Source organism: Embiotoca jacksoni, unplaced genomic scaffold (genome assembly GCF_022577435.1).
Source record: "Embiotoca jacksoni isolate LCO1_2020_lvr unplaced genomic scaffold, fEmbJac1.0.p SCAF_21, whole genome shotgun sequence".
Classification (NCBI taxonomy): domain Eukaryota; kingdom Metazoa; phylum Chordata; class Actinopteri; family Embiotocidae; genus Embiotoca; species Embiotoca jacksoni.
The window spans coordinates 2385888-2413663 of NW_027185352.1; the positions used below are offsets into that span (position 1 = coordinate 2385888).

Genomic DNA, 27776 nt, shown 5'->3' on the forward strand with positions numbered 1-27776 from the left:
GTTAGCTCCACCAATCACACCTGAAGCCTACAACTTGGGTCCATTTAGATTCTCAAATCTTAGAATTCGATTTCAGCCAGTAGTAGTAGTTTTGGTCCATAATTCCTAAAAAAGATGATAACACTGGATCTAAATAGAAACACTGAACACAGCTTTCACTTCCTGCACATGGTGTAGACGTACAGGTTTCATGTTTTCCTCAAAATAAAGAAGAGAATCAGATGAATTGTATCTGATCATCTGACTGCTCTCAACTGTATTGACTTGTTTTCAGTGATGTCAGCAATATTCCCACATCATAGCAATTGTTTTGGTACTAATGACAACTCGTAGGGTTAGAGATGGACAAAATTGTCGTGAGAACAATGAGCATCTACCTCCATGGCTTTCAGTTGTACCACACAGTCTTCAACAAGGAGTCAGTTCTTGGCTTAAGGTGCTAAATTTAACCGTAAATGTAATCTGATGACAACTGAGGCAATAATTGTGTTCACTGAGGAAGACCGTGAGATGCAGTTGAAAGCTTCAGAAACAAGACAAGGTCAAATTTAAATTAATTTACAGCCAGAAACACGCTGAGATGGTTGGTGGTTTTTACTTTGAAAGAAGAACTAGTAGGTGGTGCTCAGACCCAATCTGAGAAAAAGTGGAATTATCCTTTAAACGAACAGCTGCTGGATTTATTTTTGGAGTGATCACCACTGTGTCACCGTGTGGTGTGTGATCAACTTAACAGAGCTTTTTGGTTAAATGTCATTTTTTCCAGTTGCACAGTTGCCAAAACATGTTGAGTGATTGGTTGCTGAAATGTCAAAGACCTTTTCTGGGGTAAAAAGGCAGTTACCTAACATATTAAAGAACAGTGTTGAGCTGAATAGATGTTTAGTTACATTATGATTGATACTTTGACAGTGGTCACACTGCAGCACTCACAAACATGTTAAAGGTAGATCTAGCCATTCACAACATTGTGTTGCGCGTCATCCGTTCTGCCCCAGTGTAGCTGTTACTGCTCTTACTCCTCAAGTGGTCACAGGGTTGTGTGGACACAGCATGAAATCACCTTCAGATATTTCCATAAGCTCACTTCTTGTTTTACTGCCCATCTGAATAACCACATGACATTTCAAAAGCCATTTTCTAAGACAGTAGCCCAAGGCCTGGGACACATTGCCTGCGTGGCATCATTTAATTTTAGCATCCATATTAACAGATGAGAGAATCCACAATTCCTGCTGAGACCTGCGTCTCACGCCTCATGTGTGCAGTGCGTCATTTATAAAATAGAACTGACACCTATTTTTCACGTGTGCCGGACATAGTTCCCACTTAAAATATGCTGGGAAACAATATGTGATCACATTTGTACTGTAGCTATAATCAAAGCAAAAACACGTGTAGGCTGCAATTATATCATGACTACACTTTACCAGGTGAAGGGCGGGGTTTTCTTCACTGCTCTTTCTCTCCCTGTCAAAGTGTGAGTGTGCGTGTGTGTGTGTCACTCTGTACGAGGGTAAACAAAAACCACGTGCCTGCTTTTTGGTTGCAATTCATCACTTGTCAGATCAAAGAAATACTCATTGATTCATTGACCAAGTCGCAGCTAAGACTTGCATCAGAGGTAATGCACACGTCAGGCAGTGTGTTCCAGGCCTCACAATGCAGTGCAGAGATGTTGGTGTGAGGGCTCGTCACAAATCACAGACACAAACTTAATACCCAACTATTTGGTCTTAAAATTCTGTCTGAGAAATGTAGGAGTACAACTCACAAATTGGAGTAGGAGTAGATGAAGCAGATGTTTGTGCACCGAGGTCACAGACTGAAGATCCACTAGAAGCGTTCAATGTTCACTGGAAATATGCCCCAGAGTTACAGCAGTATCCAAGGCAGCAAACTGCTGATTAACAGACAACCTTTGAGCTGTAGCAGGCAGGACATTCTCTTCTCCACCTATCTGACTGAGAAAACAACATTTCCACACAGGCACTAAAAATCATTTCCCTTTTATGAAATAATGTTTCATTGGGCCATTGGTCCTGGAGCAGAGAACATAATTAAAAGGGAATTGCAGCACAGAGCTGAACAATGGAACCTATTAAGCAGCAGAAAAGCAGACAGACAGCAGCATGCCGTTTGCTGATACAGTAAACAAATGAGCAATTATTATCCACGCTTATTCACAACATCAGCAATCAGGAGGATTCAACGCAAGCTTCTGTGTACATCTTTGAAGACAGCGGTTGTTCTGATCTGCTGCGCCTCTTATTCTCCAGTTTTTCATTTTTTTTTTTTTTTTTTTTTTTTTTTCATTTTTACAGCTCGGATATTTATTGTCCCAATGAGAAAAGAAAGAAATCCTCACATGAACATTTTTTTTATTGTTTATATTTTCTCATGGTAAGTTTCGGCCAATTTTTACATTTCAATTTACTCTCACAATTTAACTAAATTTACCTAAATATAAAAAAAAAAAATGACTAGATTAATTAGATTACTGATGCTGTGTTTAAATTTTTACCATTCTTAATTTTTGTAACAGTTTTACTGATAGATTTATCTTTAAAATTGAAATAAGACATCTAAATTCCTACTAAACCAAATAATTCAAATAATACATGATGACACGTTTGTACTGATACATTAAATGTTGGTGAGCAGACGACTGGATTACATTCTTGCTTTCTGAATGATGTGGTTACCATTAGGGTACCATTGTGGAGTAACAGTCAGTGATAATGTCACTTAAAGTTGGAGATCTGTTTGGTTGCAAAGTCTCCTCCACATCAGGTGTTACACACACTCATCCCCCTCCCTGACCTCCACACATTTACTTTGACTCTCTCTACATGAAGGACACACTGCATTGGCACTGAACGCTGGCAGTGGATGATATTATCAAGTGTGCAACTATTAAATAATGATGGATTACTACAGGGTATCTTTGGCCATGAGCCATGGTGAAACATCGCACATCCTCTTATCAAAGGGTCAGTATACTGGAATGCTTACAAATCTAATATTGTTTATTTCATGAAAACAAAGAAAACATTTTTTTTTTGTTTACTGCCATAAAATGTCCATATATACAGTTAATGAAAAGTAAGATAGACTGATACTGACTGATCTGCTTCTTATATTTCCCACAGAGAACACACTACCAACACACAGACAGGGTGTATCCATCAGTCATCGGGTATGTGTGTGGGGGGTATGTTAGGGTTGGCTGTGGGAGGGGGGGTTGCGGTTAGTAGTCAAATGTTGGGGAATAGACGACGTCTGACTGACAGCTCTCAGGCTTGTGTGTGTCCTGTCTGCATCCTGGCTGCTGTGAGGATGTTTCTGGGATCCACAGACCAAGACAGACAGGCTGACAGCTGCAGAGACATGCATCAAACTGTGCATCAGGGTCTGAACACATCTCGCAGTGAGGGATCCACATCAAACCTGACAACGCTCAGTCGCCCAGAAACAGGAGCAAACCGATATGCAGATCCAACCGGTCAGCTGCTGCACTCCAGCCTGTTGTCACACGGCACTGAGCTCAAATGCAGAACATCAGCCCGAACCAACAGCTCATTTCATCTTTCTGCTTTTATAGCCTGTTAATGATGTAGTTGGCACAGTGGAGGGACACTCAGGAGGCAACATTGATCACTGCACAGGTGCTACAGTTTATTTAGTGCAGCAGAAGTCACTGTGTGGCTGGTGGTCTCTTTGTTTCACCTTGATGCTTCCTTTTGAAAGCATCAAGAATGTTTTGTGAAACTCAGACAACATCTGTACAACACTTTGTAATAGTATACATTTCAGGCTGACCTGTTAGACATTTGTACTTTAAACAAGGCAAAAGTACTTCGTACCTTTTTGGTGGATGAAGTGGTTTGTTTCACCTGTGAGCCAGAGGCTGTTTTACCTTTCAGCCTCGAAGCCTTCTCCTCCCGTTCTTCTGTTTCTGAGCTTGCACATCTCCTCCCTGTGGAACTGGAGCAGTTTCTGCTCTGTTAAAGAGAGAGTTTTCAACTGGCACCTGAGAGAAGCTCCATCTGCTGCCACCAATTCTCCACAATGAGTCTTTCTTGCTTTCAAAGCCTGACAGGTGTTCGATGACACGTGTATGGAGGGCCTAAACTCCCAAAATGAATAAAGGAATAGATAATTGACTCAATATAAACAATTTTAATACATAAATTAATATGCCATTAAAGGCACCAAAAATAATATCAACAGTAAATGTAGGCATTAATTAATTGATCAAATGTGACCTAAATTGATATTTCTGTTTCAATTTGGTTCTGTATGCTTACTCCTTGTACGAATATTTGTATTTTTTGTTTTACCAATTAATCTTACATTTTATTTATTCATTTTTAAATGTATTAATTTAATTTAATGTTTGTCTATGTATTAATTCCCTTTGCATTTCCCCCGTCCTCAAATTTATGTATTTATGATTTTCCTTTTTACATTTCGTGATGCATTTTTGCTTCATAATACCAATAGGGGGAGGGGAGAGGGAGGGTTCAGAGCTTTTTGTTTATGTGCTGATCAGCAGCAGAGTGCATACACTGACTCAAATCCCAAAAGCTCCGACTCCACATTCCACAACCACTCGGGCGACAGTGTTAATTGTCATTTACAGTAAGAAGAGAATTGTCAAGTTTATCATTTTTAATTCACATGACAAATGTTAGGCCTGGGACACACTACCTGCTTGGCGTGATCATGACTGCTACCTCACTGCTGCAGCTTGTTCCTGTTTGTGTGTGCATGTGTGTGTCGACACAGCCAGTGTTTTGTTTACCCTTGTTTAGAGCGAGACACAGAGACAAAAAGAAAATTACTACTCTTCACCTGTTAAATTACTGAAATAATATGATCAGAGCCTGCATTGCATTTCTGCTATGACTACATAGTGTGCATTTTATGTTTTTGTCTTGAAGGGATCTTTAGGTCCAGCGGTGAAATTCTGTGAGGTGGTATCTATCGCAAATTGTCTTTATTCCCCATATTAAACTGCTCCAAACATATTTGACATGAACATAAGACATTTGGACATTTGGAGGTTTTGTTTCGATGTAGTCGGGCTGGAAATCTATGGCTAGAAAACCAGGAGTGGATCAGACTTTATTAGGACGGCTGAAAGGAAGACCAAAGAGGGGATTCTGTTCATTTATTAACTGCCATCTGAACTCAGTCAGCTATCCGAGAAAATAAAACTGAAAAAAATTCTGCCAGTAGATAAGGTATTTGTGTTTAATCCCTCTCAGGAGTCTAAATTACTGACCGAGTGGAACATGCATGGTCCCAAGGCAAGTAGGCGGTGTTGATTATGAGCAAAAGCAATCGGCAGAGTTACCTTTTTAATCTCCCAAAAACTTGGACTGAGCAGTTAAAGAGGGAATTAGATAACTGTGTCTGCTAATGTAATATGGGTTGTGTTGAGTTTCCAACTTTGTGCCAGTGTTAAAAATAAGCAGCAACACCATATATCTGCTTTGTGCTAGCTAACTATTCTGGCGTAATTTGATTTGCACATGAATAATAATCAAAAGTGTATTCTTGCATCAATTATTTTCTACTGAGAGGACATTATTGAGTCAAAAGTCTCAATTTTACTTTTGTAAAGGAATTACATCTCTATCTTTTAGACTGTCAATATTTTGATCATGCATTAAAAAAAAAATCCGTTGCCGCCATATGTATCCACACACTTTCTGTCAGCACAGAATTTGGCCAGAAAATGTGTATTGAGTTAAAGTCTTTGCTGGCTCTCTTCCCAGTTGCTGACTGACAGTCCAGTCGCCAGGCCTGTCACTCTGTCTTTCCTCTTTGTGTGTTACTGTTAGTCTGCATGTCAGAGAATTACTGACATCAGTCCTTCCAAACCTGTAGCCCTTAAATCCCAGCTTATATTCCCTTCTCTCTGTACCTGTAGCCACAAACTGCAGAAGTCTGTAGTTCACATTTTGATCAGCATGGCAGCATTGAAGGATCAGAAAACTTAAGACAACAGACACTTCCAGTAAATCGACTTAAGCTGTTGCAGGATATTTGTCATCCTACCCAAAGTTAGATGAGAAGATCAACATCAGTTTATTTTCTGTGTGTGTAGCACAGGTCTATGTGTTTAGCCGAAATTAGCACAAAGACTGAAAGTAGGGGAAACCATTGGCCTCCATTATTAGTGAAATACACACAATCCAACAACCCCAGACCGTCTGATTTGTATGTATCTTGTGTAATTGTGTGTTAATTCTTTCATGAGGCGTACATACTATTTTTTATGAAAAAGAATTGTCAATGAACTTCAGTACTTTGGGTCCAGTGTTAAATAACACCATTGCCATGACATTTTGTGACTTCAAATGGTGATCCACTAACTTTTCCTCTTACGGCACCATAATGCAGGCATGTCTGATTCAAACTGAAATTTCTTGAGAAAAAAGTAATTGATTGCCATGAATTTTGGTTCACATAATCAGTGTTGCCTTAGGATGAATTGTATTCATTGTGGTAGCTTTTTTTTTAATCTAATATTATCATCATATTTTTCCAATATTTTGATTGAGGACCAAACACCTGCAAAACTACAGGCTTTCCCATCCGCCTCACTGCACTCTGTATTAGTTACTAATAATCAAATGTTAAGTATGCTAACACAGCAAACCAAGGAGATGAGTGCGATAATGCTAAACAGCATTTTGAGCATGTTAAAATGCTTCAACTGATTTACATATAGCACTTTGTGTTTCTTTTTTTACCTCTTGATAATTCACATCATGTAGCCTCCAATCAATATTACATTTCTATGAAGCACACCAATACGCTGTCCATGCTGTATGACGTTTTACTGAATCAAGTTTATCATACTGCTACCTAGTGCAACACTGTCCAACTACAGTGTTACCACCAGCTGTTTTCTCCTCTGTCTTCTTGCTCTCATATTCTTCCATACCTGTCTGTTGGCCTCGGCTGCAGTGAGGATAGCACAATCGTTTCAGCACAAGTATTCATGCAGGAGAGGGGAAGTAATGCTGTGGAATCACAGCTCATTGTTTCCCAGGGGGCAGTTCTTGAGTGCTCCACAAGGGATTTGACTCCATATTTATCATCTTCAATGGTTAAACATGCGGAGTCCCACAGTGATCTGCAGGGTCTGGCTGCTGATGGAGAACATGCTGAGGATTGATCTGACCTGACAGAAGAACTGTCAGCGTGCAGCGCGAGCGTCGAACAAAGTGGAGCAACCTCTCAACGACTCATCCCGACCTACATCAGGGCCAGCTTGCCTTCAGCCATGTACTAAAACCTATCAAACAAATATAGATTCATCTTATTTTCTCTCTTTGAACTCGTGTGTAAAAAATAAAGTTTGAATTAATGAGTGAATGAATGAATGGACAAAGTAAAAAGCTTCAACCTTAGTGGAGCATGAATGTAGTCAACAAGCTCCTTGGCTAACTGCAAGTTAGATTATGAGATATCTTATGCACAAAATTAATATTTTGACCAGAGGGTCGTGTTAAAGAAAAATTCAAGGGGGCGTCACCAAAAAGTTTCTGATTCATTCATTCCAGGGACCATGAATATCTACGGCAAATTTCACATGCATGTGGCCAGTATGTGGATCATAGATGTAAAATACAGCAGATTCTCAACCTACGAACACAATGCGTTCCGAACAGCTGTTCGTAAGCTGAATTGTTCGTAAGTCGTTATATATTAAATTTCAACCTATAATTGCCATTTGAGGTCATTTAAATGCCATTACTATTCATTACTATTCCCTAAGACTTACCAGAAATAATTAGAGTACATAATAACAACACATAAACATGATTACTGTAACCTACCTTTACGCTTTTTGCCACTACCACTACCACTAGCATTTGCTTTCCTAGGCATGATAAACACGTGAGAAACGGGTGATAAATATATGAGAAACGGTAAAGTATCCAAGATGGTACGAACTAAGATGAACACAACAACGAAGTGAGTGTTGGAGCAACGAACGAAGTGTTGGAGATGAGCCGGTGCTGCTCGGCGTGGGTTGCGGCAGAAAGGGGAATCAGTCGGATGTGGTGCGCTGTACAAAATACGAACTTGCGAACGCAATACGGCATTTTACGAACATTTATGGACATCCGTCAGCGGTTGTTCGTATCTACGAATGTTCATAACTCGAATGTTCGTAAGTTGAGAACCCTCTGTAACTGTATGTCAAGTGTGGAATAGCAATGAGGAATTGCAATCCAGAATATCTGATCTGGAAAAGTGTTAAAATATACTCTATGTAATAGGAGGGATACAGTAGTTAGCAGTAGACGGTTAGAAGAAAGCAGAACTATGTGACATTCTGTGTGAAGAAAGAGCGGATGTGCAGGTAGTGTGGATGCTCGGCAGAATGAGTTCTACAGCGTCGCCGACAGCTTCCACCAATTTCACACTAATGCCTCACTATAAAGGTCATGGGTCGCCATAGTTACAGTGTAACTGGCTGAGGGAGTTCCACATGAGCTGCTTTCTCATAAGGACATCAGCATCTGCATCTGTCACAAACGGCTCGAGGACAGTCGCTCGGAAAAACGCTTTAGTCTTTGAAATGGTCTTTTATTTGTTTGCATGGAAGTGTTTAGTGCATGTAACAACAGCTCTCGTTCAACAAATCCTCAAAGTGAACTGACTCCACTGAAGCCCGTTGTCACTGACCGAATCAGTAACCTTTAGCAGAGGAGTTCCCCGCTGTTGACTGACAGCTCAGCGAAGAGCCAACAGAAACAATTCCAATCTGATCTGTCATGAATAATATCCTGCTGGAATATTAGTCTCATGCACTGTGCTTGTGTCAGCTAGTTTTGTACTGAACTGAATGTCAGAATTTGAATGACTGAACATACAGTTTGAACCACGCTGGATGAAGGAGTTTGTGAACAGTTAGGAAATAACTTTATTCTCTGGACCATTTCATCCTTCTAAATTGTTCTTTGCTCAAAGTAACACCTTGTTTTAGCTTTGGTACACCTCAATAACAGACTCAAATACATTAATTTAAATTCGAAGCAAAGACTCCTCCCGCTCCACTGACACTCCCTCCCATCTCACAGGACCAAAGCTACATGACCCCTATCTTACCCCTTTTCAAAACGGGGTGCATTTCAATTATGTTTAAGTCGTCCATCTTAGTTTTTACCAGAACTCATGTTTGGCTTAATTAGCTCCAACTGGTAAAGGTGCAGGTAATTGAATTGGCTCTTGAAGACAAACATTTGATGACAGTAAAGGTAAATGTCCCACATCCATACCCTCACTGTTCACTGAATCACTAACCCTTCGCTGGTGGAAAGACCGATTTCTGTCCTCTTCACGCTCACAGCAGGCTGCCCGCGTTAAACACATCACCATCCTTTTACACCATTTCCTCTGAGGCTGCTTATGCAATTATTGTCAGCTGTGATTCTTGTTTTATTGTTCATTTTCACAGCAGCACTGACATCCTCAGACACAGCTGCTTAACCCCTTCAGGTCTGCATTATTTCACACTCAGAGCATGCTCATCATCCTCCTGTTTAGAATCAGTTTAATAAAAATGTATAGAATGATATTCATATGATCAAGATTTTTTTCTTATCCACAAAAGGAAATTAATGGTCTTTCACATTATGGATTTTTCAACCATGAATATGTAAATTCCGTCTGTGTTGCTTTTACTAAGATTTTGTTATTTTAAAATATAATTGCAAAGTCCCTTTCAGCTGTTTTGTCTCTCTGCTGTATTTTATTTTACAGTCTGAAAAGCCAACATAGCAGTTATGGAACACCATGTTAGTTCAGGCACAGCACTCATGTTGAATAACTACTCTTTATTACTCAGCAAATGGTGTTGGCATGAACAATTTCATGATAGAATTAATAAAGTTCTGTTTTAACAGCTCACATATTCATAACTCAAATGTTATATACTGCTAAATTTCTTCCATCACTCCAACCTCCTCTTTAAGCTTTTGGTAGTGCTTATTTTCTACAGTTGTGACAGTAACTGTTCAAGTATGTATTTATTATAGGCGTATGCTCTCTCAGCAGAATCCTTGATTTTCAGAGTTCCTATAAAGAGTTCAGACTCACGGTCCACTCTTTTACTTTAAGTGGTCAGTTCCCTGACACGAGCATCTCATACTCAAACGTTGGTTATTGTGTTTGCCATCGTGGTCAAACATCTCAAAAACAACATATGAATGGTAAAAAATGACCAATTAGATTTCATATTAATTCTAACATTGTAGAATAGTATTAAATTCATGATTTAAAGTATTTAGAAATGATTGTACTTGATGCACGTAACCATCCGAGTAGGTTATCGTTGTGTTTAGAGCTTGTTGCACAATTAATGCAGATTTAAATATGTTATAATACAATGTATGAGAAACGTTTTTACAATATCTGGGTTTTAAAATTAACTTGTCAAAAATTACATTAACACAGTGATTTATAACTGAAAGGTTTGTCTAAAATTCACACATTACATTAACATCATGAAAAGAGTATATTTTACTCTAGACCTGATGTCCATTAGGATGGACATTTATATTTTCTCTGAATTTAAGAAATCTGCAAATTAACTTTTAAAATGGTGAATTTAGTAACTTAATGTTAAGAAGGCGAAACAGTACGTATTCTATTTCCTGTCATGTTAGCCTGCTGGGCTGCTACAGCTAGTTAGTTAGAGAGGCCAGAGTCAGAGTTTATAACTGTGTAATTCACTGGCTGACACCAAATCCATATCATATCCATTGCAATGCATGCTGGGTAGGAAGAACTCAGTAGTAACATGCAGTAGATGAAGGAACATGTGCTGCACGGCTGAAGATTTGTCTTTTGGTAGTTCTTCATGTTTTCTCTCAGGCTAAAAGTTTTGACCTTTCTCGCCCCACAACATGGTGTCCCCCACTGAAGGCTTGTGCCAGCCCCGAGCCTCACGACCCTCCACCTCACACACCCCTCCTCCCCCCAGGAGAGCAGCTTACCCATGACATTCTCATCTATTTGGGGAAGGTTTTGCTGGAAGCTCTTCCTCTTCCCCCTCTCTCCTCCTCTTCATATTTCAGCCTCTCTCTGCAGCCAGTCACTCTCGCTGTCATTAAGCTCCTGCAGAGCACACTGCTGTCCTTTTGGCAAAGTCGGTCTCATCCGCACTCTCTGTCTCTTCTTTCTGTTTGCCCTCACAGTGTCGGCTCTGAAAAATGGAACATATTTACAAAATTGCGCTTCGGTTTAATATTGAACAGGATGGTTATGAAACATTTAAGGCATCTCTGACTTCTGCTTCCAAAACAAAAGGGTATGCCAGATTGCACAAGTAGTTTTGAACACAGCAGCTGGTTCCCTGAGGCACGCTAGGACACAATTATGTGGACTCAAGATCATCTCAGAAAGGACCGCCTTTTACATAAAATCAGCTCAAGTGCTCTTTGTAGTATCGATACATACATTATTGTGATTACAGGGACAGGGTTGGGTTGATCCACATGATCCACACAAACAAGAGATGAAAGTTAGAGGTTCAGTTCAACAAGCCAAAAAAAACCCACGTATTCCTGATTTCATTCCACACTATGGATTTTTCTGTTATTACATGTTCTGGTTTTTGGGCTTGAACAAGAAGTAACACAGTTAATATATGCTTCAGATATAAAACAGCTGTGTGTCAGTAACTGTAAGAGTAAATTAAGTAATTGTAATGTTATCTATAGCATATTCATTGATTTGCAATCACTTATACAACATAACACTTCTGTCTGGTCAAACTCAGGCCAGCCATGCAAAGCTGTTATTGCTTCTGAATGTGCTATCATTATTTTTTCAGAACAGTGGATCAGATTATATATAATGTGAGAGAGGTCGCCTGTGATGACGAACACAGTGAATTATCACCCAACATGGATGTGGAGAAACCGCTGCAATTTGAGGTGCCAGAAGAAACATCACTCTAAATAATGATGTCATACTAAAAGCAGTGTGGTTTTTGCGTTAATTTAAGATGTTATGTCTGAACCTATTTTATAATGTTTTACACAACAGTTCAAACTGGTTACAGCAGTTACACAGATCGTTATACAGAGCCCATGAAGGACAGAGGAAAAGGATGTTCAGGTCATCAATGTTCTCATCATACATCCATCCATGTCAGGTGTTTGTTTTCTGTGTGTTCTGATACCAATAAACTGTTAAAAATATGTTAATCCAGCTCTAAAACATAATCATAATCATAATGAACAGGTTTCTGTCAGAGCACACAGCGTCACACTTTCTCAGGTGGAGGCAGAATCACTTCAAAACTGAGATGTCACAGCCATATAAAAAAATCCAATTTCATTTTTATTCCCTGTGTTACTGTGACATCTTTTGAGACTTAAAAAGTGACTGAGTTTCAGTTTAAGAACAGAAATACGTTTTTGCTGCAGCAACCAGTCTATCTGCTTTAGTCAGGCAGAGTACACGTCATCTGTACTACCTTCAACAAACTGAAACAGTGTGTCTGTGACTGATGCTGCTGGTTTTTATGCACTACAATTGCGATTTTCTTGTATTTTTGTTGGCAGGGAGTGAAAATATGTATTTCAGATCATCAACTCAATACTGAATGAAGCAGGCGCTGTGCTGCTTCCTTCTTCTCTGTTCTCATCTTTCAGACAGAATAAATATGTCAGGTTTTCTGTCCACAGCTGCAGCATCCAGTTCAGGTCAGTGTGAGCTTCATGTTAAACTCTCTCCTTTTGTCTTCCTTCAGACTTGCGGCGGATGACGGCTGGTTTCATGGGCATGGCTGTGGCCATCATCCTGTTCGGCTGGATCATCGGCGTGCTTGGCTGCTGCTGGGACCGAGGCCTTATGCAGTATGTGGCCGGCCTCCTCTTCCTCATGGGAGGTAAGTCTCTCACACACACACACACACACACACACACACTTATTTTAGTATCATTGTTAGTCTTCCTAATATGGCAAAAATAATAACAATAAAAAATATACAAGCTTTAATCATTGCAAAAAAAAAAATAATTTTGTAGAATTTTAATTTGTATCATTCATACGGTATTTAAAAAAAAAAATTGGGGCATTTCCCTGGTGGTAATTGTCTTGTTGTAAAATAAATAGTAGTTTAAAGTAGTAGTTGAAGACACTTATACATTCCTCCTGTGAGTAAGATGAAAAGATGGACATCAATCTTATGTCTTTGTGTTCAGCTGAAGTCAAGATGTGGTTAGTCTAGTGAAACATGAAGACAACTAGCCCAATAAAGATTAGTAAAAAAAATATCATAAAACATTTACCAATCACCAAATCCCTAAAGCTCAATGATCGACATGTTCAATATGATTTGTTTAATCTCTGCACCAACAATGTGAAAACCAGTTTACTCATTCAGGGGAAATAATTTGCTGGACTTTTTCTTGCCAAATCAAAAGCATATCCATCTGCGCATCACTTATCTGCAGCATGCACTTCTGCAGCTTCAATCACAGAGCTTGAGATGTATTTGTGAACTTTGGATGAAACAGTAAATTGACAGCTGAAACGTTACCTAATTCATCGTTTCCTATCTCAGAAAACATTTTAAACACGTCAAAGGTGTGTTTTTTGTGATCTCATCAGTGTTGATGTTGATTTAAACTCACAGCAGATTGAAGGGAAGTGCATGAATGTGCATTTTCAGCCCCTGCCTCCCCGAACACAGACACATACACAGCCATGTTTCCCAGTTTCTGGCAGTGGACAGTCAGTAGTAACCTTACACACACTGATTTGCTGTGCTGCACAGCTCCGGCTTGGCAAGAGGCAGCTGCACACTCAATTATGATGGGCTTGGATTAGTGCTGTGCCCTACAGTTGTATAATGAACAGGCAATTAAAAAGTTAATTATGTTGCTTGGTAATAAAGGCACAAGAAATAGGCTGGGACAGTCTGCAGGAGCCAAATCACAGCAAAGCAGCCCACAGGGTGGCAGAGCTCTCACAATCACGCCAAATTTAGATCCTCCCTGCCTCTACTTTACAAAGTCCAAAGACAAGATTCATTTAGATAAGATAAACATATCAAAATTATTTAAAGTAAGCTGATGCCATTTGTTTATTGGTAGGTTCTCCTTTTGATGTCCTTTTCTTTTGCCAAATGTTAGTGTAAGGTCTTTTTTAGGTTTAGATTAGGTTAGGTAGTTACTTTATTAATCCCCGAGGGGAATTTTTTATTTTTTTTTATTTATTTATTTTAGGTTAGGTAGTTTTTATGGGAACAACTTGTCATACAAAGGTCACCCTGGGACAGATCCATGAGAGAAGACGCATAGTGACATATTTCTCTGATTTATCAAAGATATGTGTGTTAGGGTTGATACTCCTGTCAGTGCCCCTGACCAAAGCACTGACAAAAGAACTGCAGTTGGACTGAAGACAGTATCAGGTGATGGAATTTTTTAATATTTGAAACATAATGCCATCAGGATAACATTTTTCCATCATAATGAGGCGTTTATATTGGATGTATCTACAGACCCTGTCAACATAAGAGGGGTTGAGCTGAAAATATCTTTTGTAATTTTCCAAATCAAACAATCCATCAAGCATGTTCACTTCAGCCCAGTGATTGTCCATGTATGTGGAGGTCTGAGAGTAGACAGGATCCAGTTGCCCCTCCAAACAGTGTTTCAAGATGCAGACTCCAAGTGGAGTGAAAGAAGACAAACTGAAGCAACACAACATGAAAAATTTTCCATAAAATAAATTTTAAATTTTTTTTTCAAGAATATTGTTGTAATCTAAAAGTGCAGTTTTGGGATGATAAAGCTAATTCTTGTTCAAACAGATTGAATGAAGTCTTGTTTGAGAGCATTAATAGCAGATTCTTTGAGATTCACAATGTTGCCATTATAATGTATATTTCCATAAATTTAATGATCAAATTCCTGAGTTACAAATTTATTAATAAAATAATTTAAGCGAATTTGGGATACTGTCGATGAACGAGTGGTATCCCATTTCCTTAGTTTAAGATTTTAAGCCCTGCAGCTTCTAGCTCCGTTCTGAAGGGCCACTACCCAGAGGGCCCTCCTAAAGAGGCATAGGGCAGTGGGATGGGAAATGGGATTGGGCCTAAAACCAATCCAATTCAAGAAAAGATTAGCCGTATAAATGAAGGGTTTCACTTGTCTAAACCTATCAATTGTTGTTACACTTGACCTTATCCACGTCTCTGGTGTCAAGATCTTGTGCTTTTTACATCCAACCATGCACACTGACATCCTCACTGTAAATTATCTGCAGTGTAAGAGTGTCACACTTTCTGGATTGGATGAAACATTGCAGGTGAACATAATCCAGGCAACATTTACCATACATTTCTGTCTGTAACTCAAACATATTTGTCAAATCAAACAAGTAGAACTAGTAGAACTAGGCTCATTTATAGGGACACTGAGTTTGGCAGGATGTGACCTGGCACTAATGATGGCGAGTTCAGTCCCTGTCAGGGTTGTCCCATCCTTCACCATCTTGTTCTGTTGTTGCAGGAACCTTCTGCATCATCTCCCTCTGTACCTGCGTAGCTGGCATCAACTTCGAGCTCTCCCGTTACCCGCGGTACCTGTATGGCCTGCCTGATGACATCGGCCATGGCTACGGCTGGTCCATGTTCTGCGCCTGGGGAGGTCTTGGCCTCACCCTCATCGCCGGCTTCTTCTGTACCCTGGCTCCCTCTGTCCAGCCAATACCCCGATCCACCTGCCCCAAGTCCCGACAGGAGAACGGCACCGTCTGCTAAAGCTGGCAGCTATGAGAAGACCAACTGAACCCACAGATAGACAACAAACAAACAGAAAAACTGTTCCATTCATTCATCCGTCTAATTATCTCCACTCTATCCTGGTTACAGATGTGTGTGTGTGTGTGTGTGTGTGTGTGTGTGTGTGTGTGTGTGTGTGTGTGTGTGTGTGTGTGTGTGTGTGTGTGTGTGTGTGTGTGTGTGTTTAAAATGCGTGTCTTGATTTGCTATCTTGAAAATACAAGAAAAAAACTGAAGAACTAAAGAAATATTATCAAAAATTCAAAGTTGTGCTTGTTTTGTTGTTATGGAGCAGATGCTGAGATGGACCATGACCAAGAAAGGATTTCCTGGGACTACTAAGACTAAATGGTGGAGAAAGAGCGGTTGTGGCAAGAGAGTGGCTCTCAGCCCCAAAAGGTGATGGATGATGATTTTCTGACTGAGAACTGCTTCTATTAACTGGTCTGCTGTAATTGTGGAGAACTCAACAACTCAGCAGTATTGGAAGTAAACAATCAGAGTGTTAAGATCATGTAAAGATCTTAGAAAGTTTCTCATGGACCGAACCTCTTGGAGCCTCCTGTGGGATAATTCCCAAGGGAATGGACCATACATGAAACCATGTGACTCGCAGGGGTGGGATCATGTTTAGTGGCCATCGGTGAACTTTCATTACTCCAGCTTCTGAGGTCCCTCCAGTTACGTGTGACAGCGGGCAGTGAGGATATCCACTGTTGTACATTATTGTACAGAATATTCTAGAGAAATGACAACCAGGAACTGTCATGCCAGACCATTCTCATTCTTACGTAGGTGAATTTCATTCCATCTGATGATCCCATATGCCATTTAGCATTTTATACATGCATTCCTCTTTTATTCAAAGTGTATTTTCCTTTTTATCGAACTCTTCGTGTTGTGAACAAACTGTTGACTGAGTGTATGGTCAGAGCAAAGGTTGGGTTTCTTGATTTTTTTTTTCCATTCTAGTCATAGAAGAAAATGTGTGTGTATGAGTGTATAAGTGTGGAGACGGGTTGTTTTGCAGTCTCTGTATAAAAAAAAAAGTTGTACAAAATTATCATAATTGCTAAGTGGAGCGCTGCCTTGGGTATGTAGGAAGACAGGAGCTTTGATGAACACAGAGAAGGAATGGCGAGATGCAGTATCCTGTTTAACGCAACTGATGCCTGCCTTGTCATCTTGGCGATTCCCAGCAGACATCGCAGATAAAGAAGAGTCACTTTAAAAGAGGGCAGCATGTTCAGCTCTGTACTCTGCTGCACTGAGCGACTGTGGAAGGCTTAAATAATTACATCTAATAAGAGCACACTCCGGGTTTTTTCACCGAGATTCTGTGAGGTTCCACTGTTTCTCTGAGCACACGGCATTTCCTATAGCAATTTTTGTTGCCAATAGCCAAGACCTGGCAGGGCTTTCTGCAGCGTTTCCACTATCTGAGAGGAGGGTAAACAGTGCAGTATCAAAGCACACGGTTAAAAAGGTCTCATCTTACTGAGCTGATAAATGTCTAGACTCAGAGAAAGAGTGAATTCTGTATCTGCAAAACTATTCAAGGCCTCACCCACAGTCATAACTCACAAATACAAGCTAGCATGGACTTGAGTATTCCTATGCACATTAAGGAGGATGACAATTTAATCTCTCACCAAGACCAAATACAGCAGCTAGTTGTGCAAGCTGTAACTGAAGGCACAGATAATGAGATCCAGTCCTCCAGAGCAGAGTCTTGAACTCCAACAATACAATACCAATCACAGACACTAAAGGGAATCGCGACAGTCACGTAATCCTCCACTGGAACCATTTATTGGAACCCCACAGTGTATCCACTCCAAAAACAAAACCTGAACTGGCATCTGTTTAAGAATAATTCTGGTTGATTACAGCTTGGGTCCTATTTTTGTAGCTTTGGCCTTCATTTGGCCGTTTACTGACATTAGTATTCCACTAATGACTGGGTTATTGAAGTTTCCAGGTATGTTTTTGTGCCTCTGTTGTTTTAGAAACCTAAATATGCTACCTGGAGTACTCCGATACCGGGTTACTGTGATGTGGAGATGCGGTTTACTGCAGCAACTACTGTTAGAAATTGCTTTTATCTTAAACTGACAAATCAAATACCATTTAAGATGCCAGTATGTCTCAATACAACTTATTGTCAGCTAGTCAAGTAGCTTTGACAACTTTCTAATGTGGGAACTGGGGGTCTGTTTCTTTTTGAGATTGACAATCCAACACTCACACTGACGTCATGCAGTGATTGGACAGCTGTGTGGAGGTAAGAAAGTGAGCAGGGTTTGAACTTCTTTCTCAATATTTTTTTTTGGTGGAACAAAGCTTTTCCTGTCACTCTCATGAGCAAACGTGCAACATTATGAATGATTTCTAAGGGAAACTGTCTGAAAATATGGGGTTGCACTGTCTGATGTGCATCATCATATTGAAATGATTATCATATTTTGGTCCTCTCATGGATGGTTGCCCTTTAATTCTGCCTTGGAGTGTGTCCATTCAAATAGGTTATAAACCCTTTTGATTTCCAAACTTTGGAAGACATTCTTTTCTAGCTTTTCTGGCTTTATCAGGTCTGACCAATAAAGTATATATATCCAAGTGACCCTACAGATGAAAATGGCCATTTTGGTAACTGATGTGCACAGTAAACAAATAAAATACTTCAAAAGTTCAAGGTTCAAAAGTTAATCTTTATGAGGCCATACACTACATCTGTAGTTATTGTATGATCTTGCCAGATGACATTTTTAAGGCCTCACAGTCAACACTGCTTGGACTGCCACTGGTTTAGATAATATGCATTAATTGTTTGAAACCTGAACACTTGACCGTTTGTGTGTCTTGACTTGTTGGACTGTTGTATCAATGTCACTTTGTTCCCATATCTCAGAAATTAACATGGTTATTAGAATTCAATGATGAAATAAAAGACCCAAGATGTAGTAAACTGGAATTAACCTTTGATAACAGAAACTTTCAGATCTGTAAGTTGCTTTCATGCAAAACATTCTGTTACTCTTGACGTGCTGCATTTACCTCACATACCATACTGATCAGTCAGCTTCTTGATCTATAAGGGAGGTCCCCTATAGAATTGGCTGAAAATAAATAATTTCAGACACATAATAAAGGTAGAAATTGTGTGGTTGTAAATTAATTCAGTAATGTTCTCGATCAAAATAAAGTAGTTTTGTCTCCAAATTGAGTTTAGAGTAACAGTCTTGTCTTTGTTGGTCTACTGGGAGAAAGGGAAAGTGATTAGAGCAGAAGGTTTCAGGCGACAACCACTATGTGGGTTGACATCAGAGCTTCTGAAGCTAACTTCAGAAGACAGAGTCTTCAGCGAAAACCACTTACCCATCTGTACCCGCTATACCCTCATTAGACATCAAGATAATGAGCCCAACAGATAATTCTATAAGAACATAATGAAGTCATCATCAAAACTATTTTTTTCTGCCTGACATAACAAGATATCAAATCAGTGTTCCCTGAAAACTTTGCAGAAAAGTAAAATCATCACAATAATTAGGTTACAGTTTCAACAGAATGGACTGAAAAATAATCAGAATCCATAGCTGTTGTTGGAGACCATAGATGTAATACCAAAGCAGTATTCTATTATAAAACTCTTCTAACACATGTATTTATTAATGCAGATGACAAAAGCCCCAGGTAATCTTAACTGTTCAAGTTCAACAAGAGATAAGTTCTTTGCAGTCAGTATATATTTTTTCAATAAGAGATGTTTCCTGAGACACAAGCTGATAATGCAGTTGAGCATTATATCACTTTAACTCTACTGTCCTTCAAGATCTGTGCTGCTTAGATAGTCCTAAACAGACAACACTCTCTCTCTCTCTCTCTCTCTCTCTCTCTCTCTCACACACACACAAAGTAACAAAACTAAACTTCTGCCTTGTCCTAAAATTGAGACTAGAATCTTTCCTGATTAAAATCTAAATTGAGCTGTCAAATTTGAGACCCCAATCAGACCCGAGATATGAAGCAATGTAATAATATGCTTTTGTTTGCCCCTTCACAGTCTGGGTGTGAAAGGGCTATGTAGCAGTCAAATTGAATATGGTACTAAGAACTATTTCTGTAACTTTGTGAGACTGACAATACAACACCCACTTAAGGGTTTGTACTTCTTTCTTCAGCTTTTTTTCATGTTTCATAGATGCACTGTCTGGTGAGTATCCCCATCATGAAATGGTTATCAGATTTATTTTTTTTTAGATTTTTTTTTTTTAGATTTTATACACTTTATTAATCCCCGAGGGGACATTTCTTCACTACAGCAGGGGGGCTCTCAGGGGGGAGCTGCTGCAGCAGGCTGCTGCAGCAGGCTGCCACTAGCGCGGCGCCAGGTAACCTGGTGCATGTTTTTGGATGATGGGAGGCTTTCTCATTGATGGTTGCCCATTAATTCTTTCTTGGAGTGTATCCATTTCCAAAAGTTATACGACCCCTCTCATTTTCAAGCTCTGGAAGATGTTCTTTTCAAGCTTTTCCTGCATTATCATGTCTGAATGATAAAGTATATATATTCCAGGAACCCCACAGATGTAACTGGCCCATGGATAAATAATATTCTTCAAAAGTTTAGGGCTACTCTTACACAGAGTCCCATCACAGGAAACTCATTTCAGTCGTTTGTAGCCACCATCTCGTTCTTATAGTCACTACCCAAAACTCATGGCCATACGTGATCATCAGAATGTAGATTGACTGTAAATTGACAGCTTTAGGGTTTGGTCCATTACAGCACCAGCCTTACAGCTCATGTCGCATGGATCTGCCTATCAAATTTCCCCATCCATCCTACCTTCACCCAAGTCCTTCACTTGGGGCAAAAACTCTGTCCCAACCCAAATGGAGCAATCCACTGTTTTCTGGCAGAGAACCATTGCCTCAGACTAGCTCACTTTCATCCCAGCCGCACTCTGCTGCAAATTGCCTCAGCCCATGATGGAGGTACCTGTCTAATGAAGCCAACAGAACTACATTTTCTAAAAATAACAGAGGAAATCCTGAGACCCCCAAAAGAGACATTGTCCTCCCTCTGGCTGTGCCTTGAAATCCTGTCAGCGATAAAACACAAACAGGATTGGTGACAAGGGACAACCGTTGCAGAGGCCAACACCCATGGGAAGCATGCTTGTCTTTGTACTGAGAATATGAACAAAACTCAGACTGTGGTCATATAGGGAGACAATGGTTTGTAGCAAGCTGAATCCGGGGTTCAACAATCGATTGGAGCCTCCTTTGCAGCAGCCTTGGCTAGACTTTCTCCAGGAGCCTGAGCTGGGTGATATCCCGATAATTGGAGAACACCTGGGTTATCCCCCAGAGCAGATCTCATTCACTACTGGCTAGTTGCCACTGAGGAGCTCCAACTACCTCAGAGGCCTCTGCCAGAGATATGAGTAAGACCCCATCCAAGACTTCAAACTCTGCCTCCTCCTAAGAGGAGATGTTGGTCAGGTGTAAAAGTTCCTCAAAGTACTCCTTCCACTACCCAACAATATCCCCAGTCAACAGTTCTCCTCCAACACTGAGCAAAGCCTGGGCCAATCCCTGCTTTCCCTTCCTGAAGAATTGGACAGTTTATCAGAACTTCCTTGAGGCCAACTGAAAGTCTTTCTCCATGGCCTCCTCAAACTCCTTCCACAACCAAGTTTTTTATCTGTGACTTCTGTAGAAGAAGCCTGTCTTGCCTGTCAGTACCTATCAGTTGCGTCATGAGATCCCTGAGCCAGCCAGATCGGAAAGGCCTCCCAATTCAACTTGCTGCACAAGGTAGGATAGGAACCGATTACCTTCTAACCACAACTTGTGGCAGCCACATCCACACAGGAGGTCTTAAACAAGAGCCACTTGGACTCCATCTCCCCAACATCCCCAGAGATCTGTGAAAAGCTGTTCCATAGGGTGGAGTTAAAGACCTCCCAGACAGGGGCTTCCACTAGATGTTCCCAGCTCACCCACACTACACGTTTGGGTTTAACAGGTGTGTCCTCCACCATCATCCACGGCCAATCTGTGGCTAGCACAGAATTCCAATAACAAAACACCACTCGGGTTCCTATCAGGCAAGAAGTTACCCCCAGTCACCCCCATCCAGGTTTCTCCATCATTGCCCACATGAGCGTTGAAGTCCCCCAGAAGAACTACAGAGTCCGCAGGTGGTGCCCTTTCGAGGACCCCACAGACTCAAAGAAGGCCAGACACTCTGAACTGCTGTGAGGTGCATATGCACACACAACAGTCAGGGCCCTCCTAGCAACACAGGGTGACATAAAGGCGACCCTCTCATTCTCCACCGAGAACGCCAAAATTTCAGCTCTAAGTCGGGGACTTATTATTAGTATTCCCGCTGGAAAAGAACACAGTCCAGCACTACCCCGGACGTTTCCTGAGCCTGTGCTTTATGTGGAAGTTAGCTCAACTACATCTAATTGGTACTGCTCCACCTCCCACATCAGCTCCTGCTCCTTCCTCAACAGAGAAGTTACATTCCACGTCCCTAGAACTAATCCACACCACCACGGATTGGCACAGCCTACTGCCCATTAATGAAATCGTAATGCCTTCTTAAGGCAAAGGACTGCTTGAAAACAATGCAGTACTCCTTTTTATTTTTTTCATTGATGGTAAATTACCTGAAATATATAGTTCATAGGCATTTAGAGCTATTAGACTGATCTAGATATTTATATAGGGGAACTCCTGTTTTTAATCAATGTGGAAATATTTCAGTTATAGATAAGTCATGTACAAGGTTTTCAAAATGCAGACCATTGAATGGGTGTCAAATTCATAAAATTGAGTCAAAGTTGATAAAGACAAAGTTTGCTGATACATCTGTTTGCTTCCTCCCTCAGTGTTATTTGATGTTTCCTCTCTGAGTGGAAGGGGTGGCTACACTGCTGATTATGGCTACCAAGTAATGTTTGAGTTCAGGTCATCATAAAATGTCATAAATTCAAACTGTTGAGACAAAATGGCCCAAATAAGTATAAAGCCATTTCATTCACACATCTCCAAAAAATAGTTACAAAGGGTATTCAGGTGTATTTTAATTAATCCCATCTTCCCTCACACCCAGTGAGTGTTAGATGTTTGAAATTCACACTACAAACCAAAATGGCCAACAATATGTACTCATTATCATATTTGATTTCTGGCATGAGAGGAACTTAAACGTGCGAATACATTCCTCAGTAGAGTGGATTTAGTTGTGTTTAAATTACTGTTACCTGCTGTTGTGAAGGACATATTATAAAGACATGAGTGTGAAAATTCTCTGCACACATTATCTATACCTACTATCCAGAGGCGGATTATGGAGTGCTGGAGCCTATCTCAGATGAGTTTGGGCAAAGGCAGTGTACACCCTGGACAGGTCAACACTCCATCACAGGGACAACACAGAAATACAGACGACCATTCACGCTCACATTCACACCTACCGGCCAATTTGAAATCACCAGTTAATCTGCCCAGCATGTCTTTGGACTGTGGGAGGAAGCCAGAGCACCTGAATAAACCCATGCAGGCACATGGAGAACATGCACACTCCACACAGAAAACCCAGCCGTTACAATGGTAACTACGGCTCCACCGTGCTGACCTGTGACAAAACTCATGCAACACTTTTGTCTTTGTGGGATATCTTTTTTTGTAAGTGGGACATGATTTATTTGCTTCTAAAGCACGATGCCTCAGATGTATGTTGTGTATTTGCTAGATAGGTATGTTCAATCAAGTCATAAAGAAGTATCTACAGCCACGAGAAGAACAAAGTCCTGCAACAGGTCTTGCCCCCACAGAGCCCTGATGTCAACATCATGAAGTCAATCTAGGGTAACATGAAGAGACAGAAGACAGAGACTGTCTAAATCCACAGAATAACTGTGGTAAGCTATCCAAAATGATGACCAACATAACTACCAAGTACCTTGAAAAGCTCTGTGCAAGTGTACCGAGGAGGACTGGTGCTGGAAAAGGAGGCTTGTACATAAAACTCTTCTATACATTACTTTATTTCTGACCATTGGTATGGAACCCTAAAAGTCATTTTCTTATTTTATGTTTGCATTTTTCCAACGACACTTCTTTCCTGTTGTTTTATTTCATAATGCCTCTTCTCTTTTTAGCTTTATCATAACAAGGGTGTACACGTGACTTATCTAGGTGGCACACTGGCATAGCAGGACTATGATCATGATTAATGCATCCCAATGAAAAGCCAGTGTTAACTGCTATTTAGCTAGCTAGGTAGGGAGCATGTACAGTTTTGTGTGTTGCTTCATTTATATATTTTACACCGTTCATTCATACTACTATTTGTTTCACCACTAATTACTTATTTAACCTTGAACACTTAGGGCTCCATACCTGCAATAGATTGGCCACACTCTCCTTATCTCTTCCCACTGGACTGGATTGCATATATATCTGTACACTGTCATGAAGAGCAAGAGAAAGAGAAAGAGAGAAATATCAATGAAAAATTTTAAAGCCAGAGTGAATAAAAGCTGAATCAGCAGGGGAAAACACAGGCATGTACTTACAGAATGTAGCTCTGACTAACAGGTTGAACAATGATTCATCAAAACCGCAGGACTCCGTTGCACCTATGTAACAACACATCAGGCCGCCAGCGTCAGCAAAACCAACTGAGCCAGCCTTCCTGTTTCTGAGCAAGTGGTTGAAAAAACATGGACTGGCGCTGAGGAGAGTTTAGGAAGGTGATACTGAGGCATCCATCATGGACAGATGTTAAACTCATCTGTCAACCTTTAACATACTAATGTTTATGTTGAATAAACATTAAATAGGAAAAACAAATGGAAATGTTCAACTGTGGAATGTAAAATAACAACAAAATAAAACTCACTGGTTAACTAATGCTGTTGGTTGTCGTGCATGTTGGAATGTGAAAAGTGAGAAAATGAACAGGAGATTATAGGAATAGATAGAGTTTTAGGGAATATAATTACTGTTCACCAAGAAAATACTCATTTAGAGGGGTAAACAAAGAATCACTCAACAATGTTTCTACTACCCCCGTTTCCACCTGGCATCAACATGTGTCCTGCCGTGATCAGATCACATGTGGCAAGCAAAAGTACAGGTGGAAATGCACTCAGGATGCATAGAGATCCGATCTGCTTAGGCCACATTCGGAGGTGGTCGAGTACTCATATAATTTCCGACACACATCAGAACCACAGCTTTGAGGGAGCATCACCTCCTTGATCCACAGCAGCAGACACGTGTTGGATCAGTTACTTAATCTGACCTGAATCCTTGGGGTTCTGACATTCAGGTTCCTGTTCTTGTGCTTGTTTGTATAATTTTGTTACATAGCCAACATGTTCTTTTGCATGTAGATCAAAAAAATGGGATCCGATCACAAGTGGTCACTCAGGACGCATGTGGTGGCGCTAGCACCCTTCTTTCAGAGACTCTCTCTCTGTCTTTCTTTCCGGATGTTACAACTTGCCAAACTATGCTCTCATTTTAGAAAACTCAACTCATCTTGGTCAGTGAAATCCTGGCACATAAACTTCTTCAGCTCCCAACATTAGTCCAAAAAATATGTTTTTCCCTTCCAAGCACTTCTCTGATAACTGTAACAAAACATTCACACTGGAATTTCTTGCAAAACACAGATTTCCCAGCAATCATGTTCATTTTGTGTAAATAATATGATTTATCACCATTGAGAGACAGCTTGGCCTGTTCGAGTTTCCTGTCCCCTTCATTACTTGGGTTTTACTGGTCAAAGGTGACTTACACAATACAGTTTGTTTTTTGGATTAAACACTCAATATAACACCTACAGAGCAGAAGATGGCCACTTGTGATCAGATCTCGTCGAGAAGCATGTACTCTACGTGACAACATGAGACATTTCCCTTCATCGTCATGGGCAAAGATTTAGATGTTTGCCTACTACTGAGATACAGTAGATAAAGCTCTTCCACCAGCAAATATGTCAGAAATAGAGGCTACCATATGAATTAAATATCATCTGTAAAATTCTGCCTGATGACAGCGTGCGCAGTAAATTAGCGAAGTATAAAAGTTATTTTTGTTGACGAAAGTGTGACAGTGTCACTAGTGGACATAAACTTGCCTTTACAGGCACTGGATGAGCGCTTAATTCCCTCCAGGAGTTATCTGCAAGCTCCTGACTGCTCAGCAAGATAAAGTTAATTAGGCAATATTGAAAGCATTTCAGGTCTGTCCTTTTGAACTCTTTTACAGGAAGTGTGGCTGTGGTTACAGGCAGAAGCCATTAGACCCGTTCAAGGGCTGGATGGGGAAGATGAGAACAAGCGAGTTAAAAATCAGTTCCTTCATGGATGAAAAGAAAAATGAGTTTTGTCTCCACAAACCAATTTGTTTATTTTGTTAAATTTAAAAGAAAAATTTGCTGATTAGGGCCTGAGCACCAAAACTTGATACACACATCTCTCCCGGCGAAAAATTTCGTATTCTAGTGGACTCGTGAGTGGGCGTGGCCAAATGGTTCACTAGCGCCCCCTAAAGAGATGCCCCGGCGGCCACATTTACCGACATGCACAAAATCCAGTGGACGTGTATCACACCTAGACGTACAAAAAAGTTACATTGCACCATTACGTCAACTCGACAGGAAGTTCACCATTTTGAATTTGGTCACCATTTACGCGGGTTCGCACATGTTGTACTTTGTCAAACTTGTCCTAGGGATTTTGTCAAAATGACCTGAATTTTGTTCTCTGCACAGTTAACATGTTTGGGATTAGAAGTTATCAAAACAATTTGTTTTCGTCGATGCGTGTGCCTGTAAAGTGGCAGCTATTTTGAGCATCTCGCCATGAGCCTAACTGTAACTTTTATGTACATATTCCAATGTTCCTCAAACATTACATCTTTGATAGCAGTCCCGCCCTGAAGACACCTATATTCATTATAGTCATAGCGCCCCCTGGTGGCCACTGGAAATGACACTTTTCATACTTTCACATGCTACGTCGAGCTGGTTGATCACTTGAATCTAAGGTCGGGTCACAATAACCTAAACATGTAGTTGATAATATATTGAGACATTCGTTCGACTTTGTCAATGGGCATCGCCGTGGCGATGCGGCAAAGTTTGATGTCTTGCCGTGACACAGAAAGTTGATGTTTAAGGTCAAAGGATGCTTGAAACCTTACGAAACATGTCACATACATCCAGTGTGGTGAGACGATACATCTAAAATGTGTTTTGCAAGTGGGCGTGGCCAAACGGCTCGCCAGTGCCCCCTACACTGCAGCCCCGGCACCTAGTTTCACCTACATGCACCAAATTTGTTGGACACGTGTATCACACCAGTCAGTGTTGATGGTAGATGCAATCACTTGAAGTAACAAATCAAGTCTGCTGTTCTACCATGTTCTACCATAGCTGTTCTTGACATATTTACATAGCTAATTCTATGTTTTGGCAAAAGAAGTGGGCTAGGGAGTTTGTGTTTACAAAAAGCTAATGACGCTACAGTATATGATAAGTACACATAGCATCTTCTTTCCTGTCTTTTGCTCTCTGCAAACAATGTTGTCTCATTGCTCATAGTTTTTTTTGTTTTTTGTTGAATGGGTAGTACAAGGGAAAGATTTGGCAAAGGGAACTGAAGGATTTGGGGCATCAAAAGCTGATGCACAACACATTTTGGTACATGTAGGGGATGCCAGCACAGCTCCACGAGCAGGAAGACAAAAAAATTAAAAAAAAAAAAACAAGCAAGCTTTCTCTCTCAATACAGCATGTATTTATGAATTTATTGCTTGAAGTGACAACATTTACCATGAACACTTAAAAAGTGAAAATGTCTCTTGTCACCAAGAATATGTAGTGTATGAATGGCATGTAGCT

General features: G+C 40.4%; 1 protein-coding gene across 4 annotated transcripts in view; it reads left to right on the forward strand.

The window, feature by feature from the left end:
* tmem178bb (transmembrane protein 178Bb) overlaps nt 1–19061 on the forward strand; it is a 112067-nt gene extending 93006 nt beyond the window's left edge. For all 4 annotated transcript variants that reach the window (XM_069156385.1, XM_069156387.1, XM_069156388.1 and 1 more), the window contains exons 4-5: nt 12791–12928; nt 15564–19061. In XM_069156385.1, the coding sequence (XP_069012486.1) occupies nt 12791–12928; nt 15564–15814 (389 nt within the window). In that variant the 3' untranslated portion in view covers nt 15815–19061. The remainder of the gene's footprint in view (nt 1–12790; nt 12929–15563) is intronic.
* The last annotated feature ends 8715 nt before the right edge of the window (nt 19062–27776 follow it).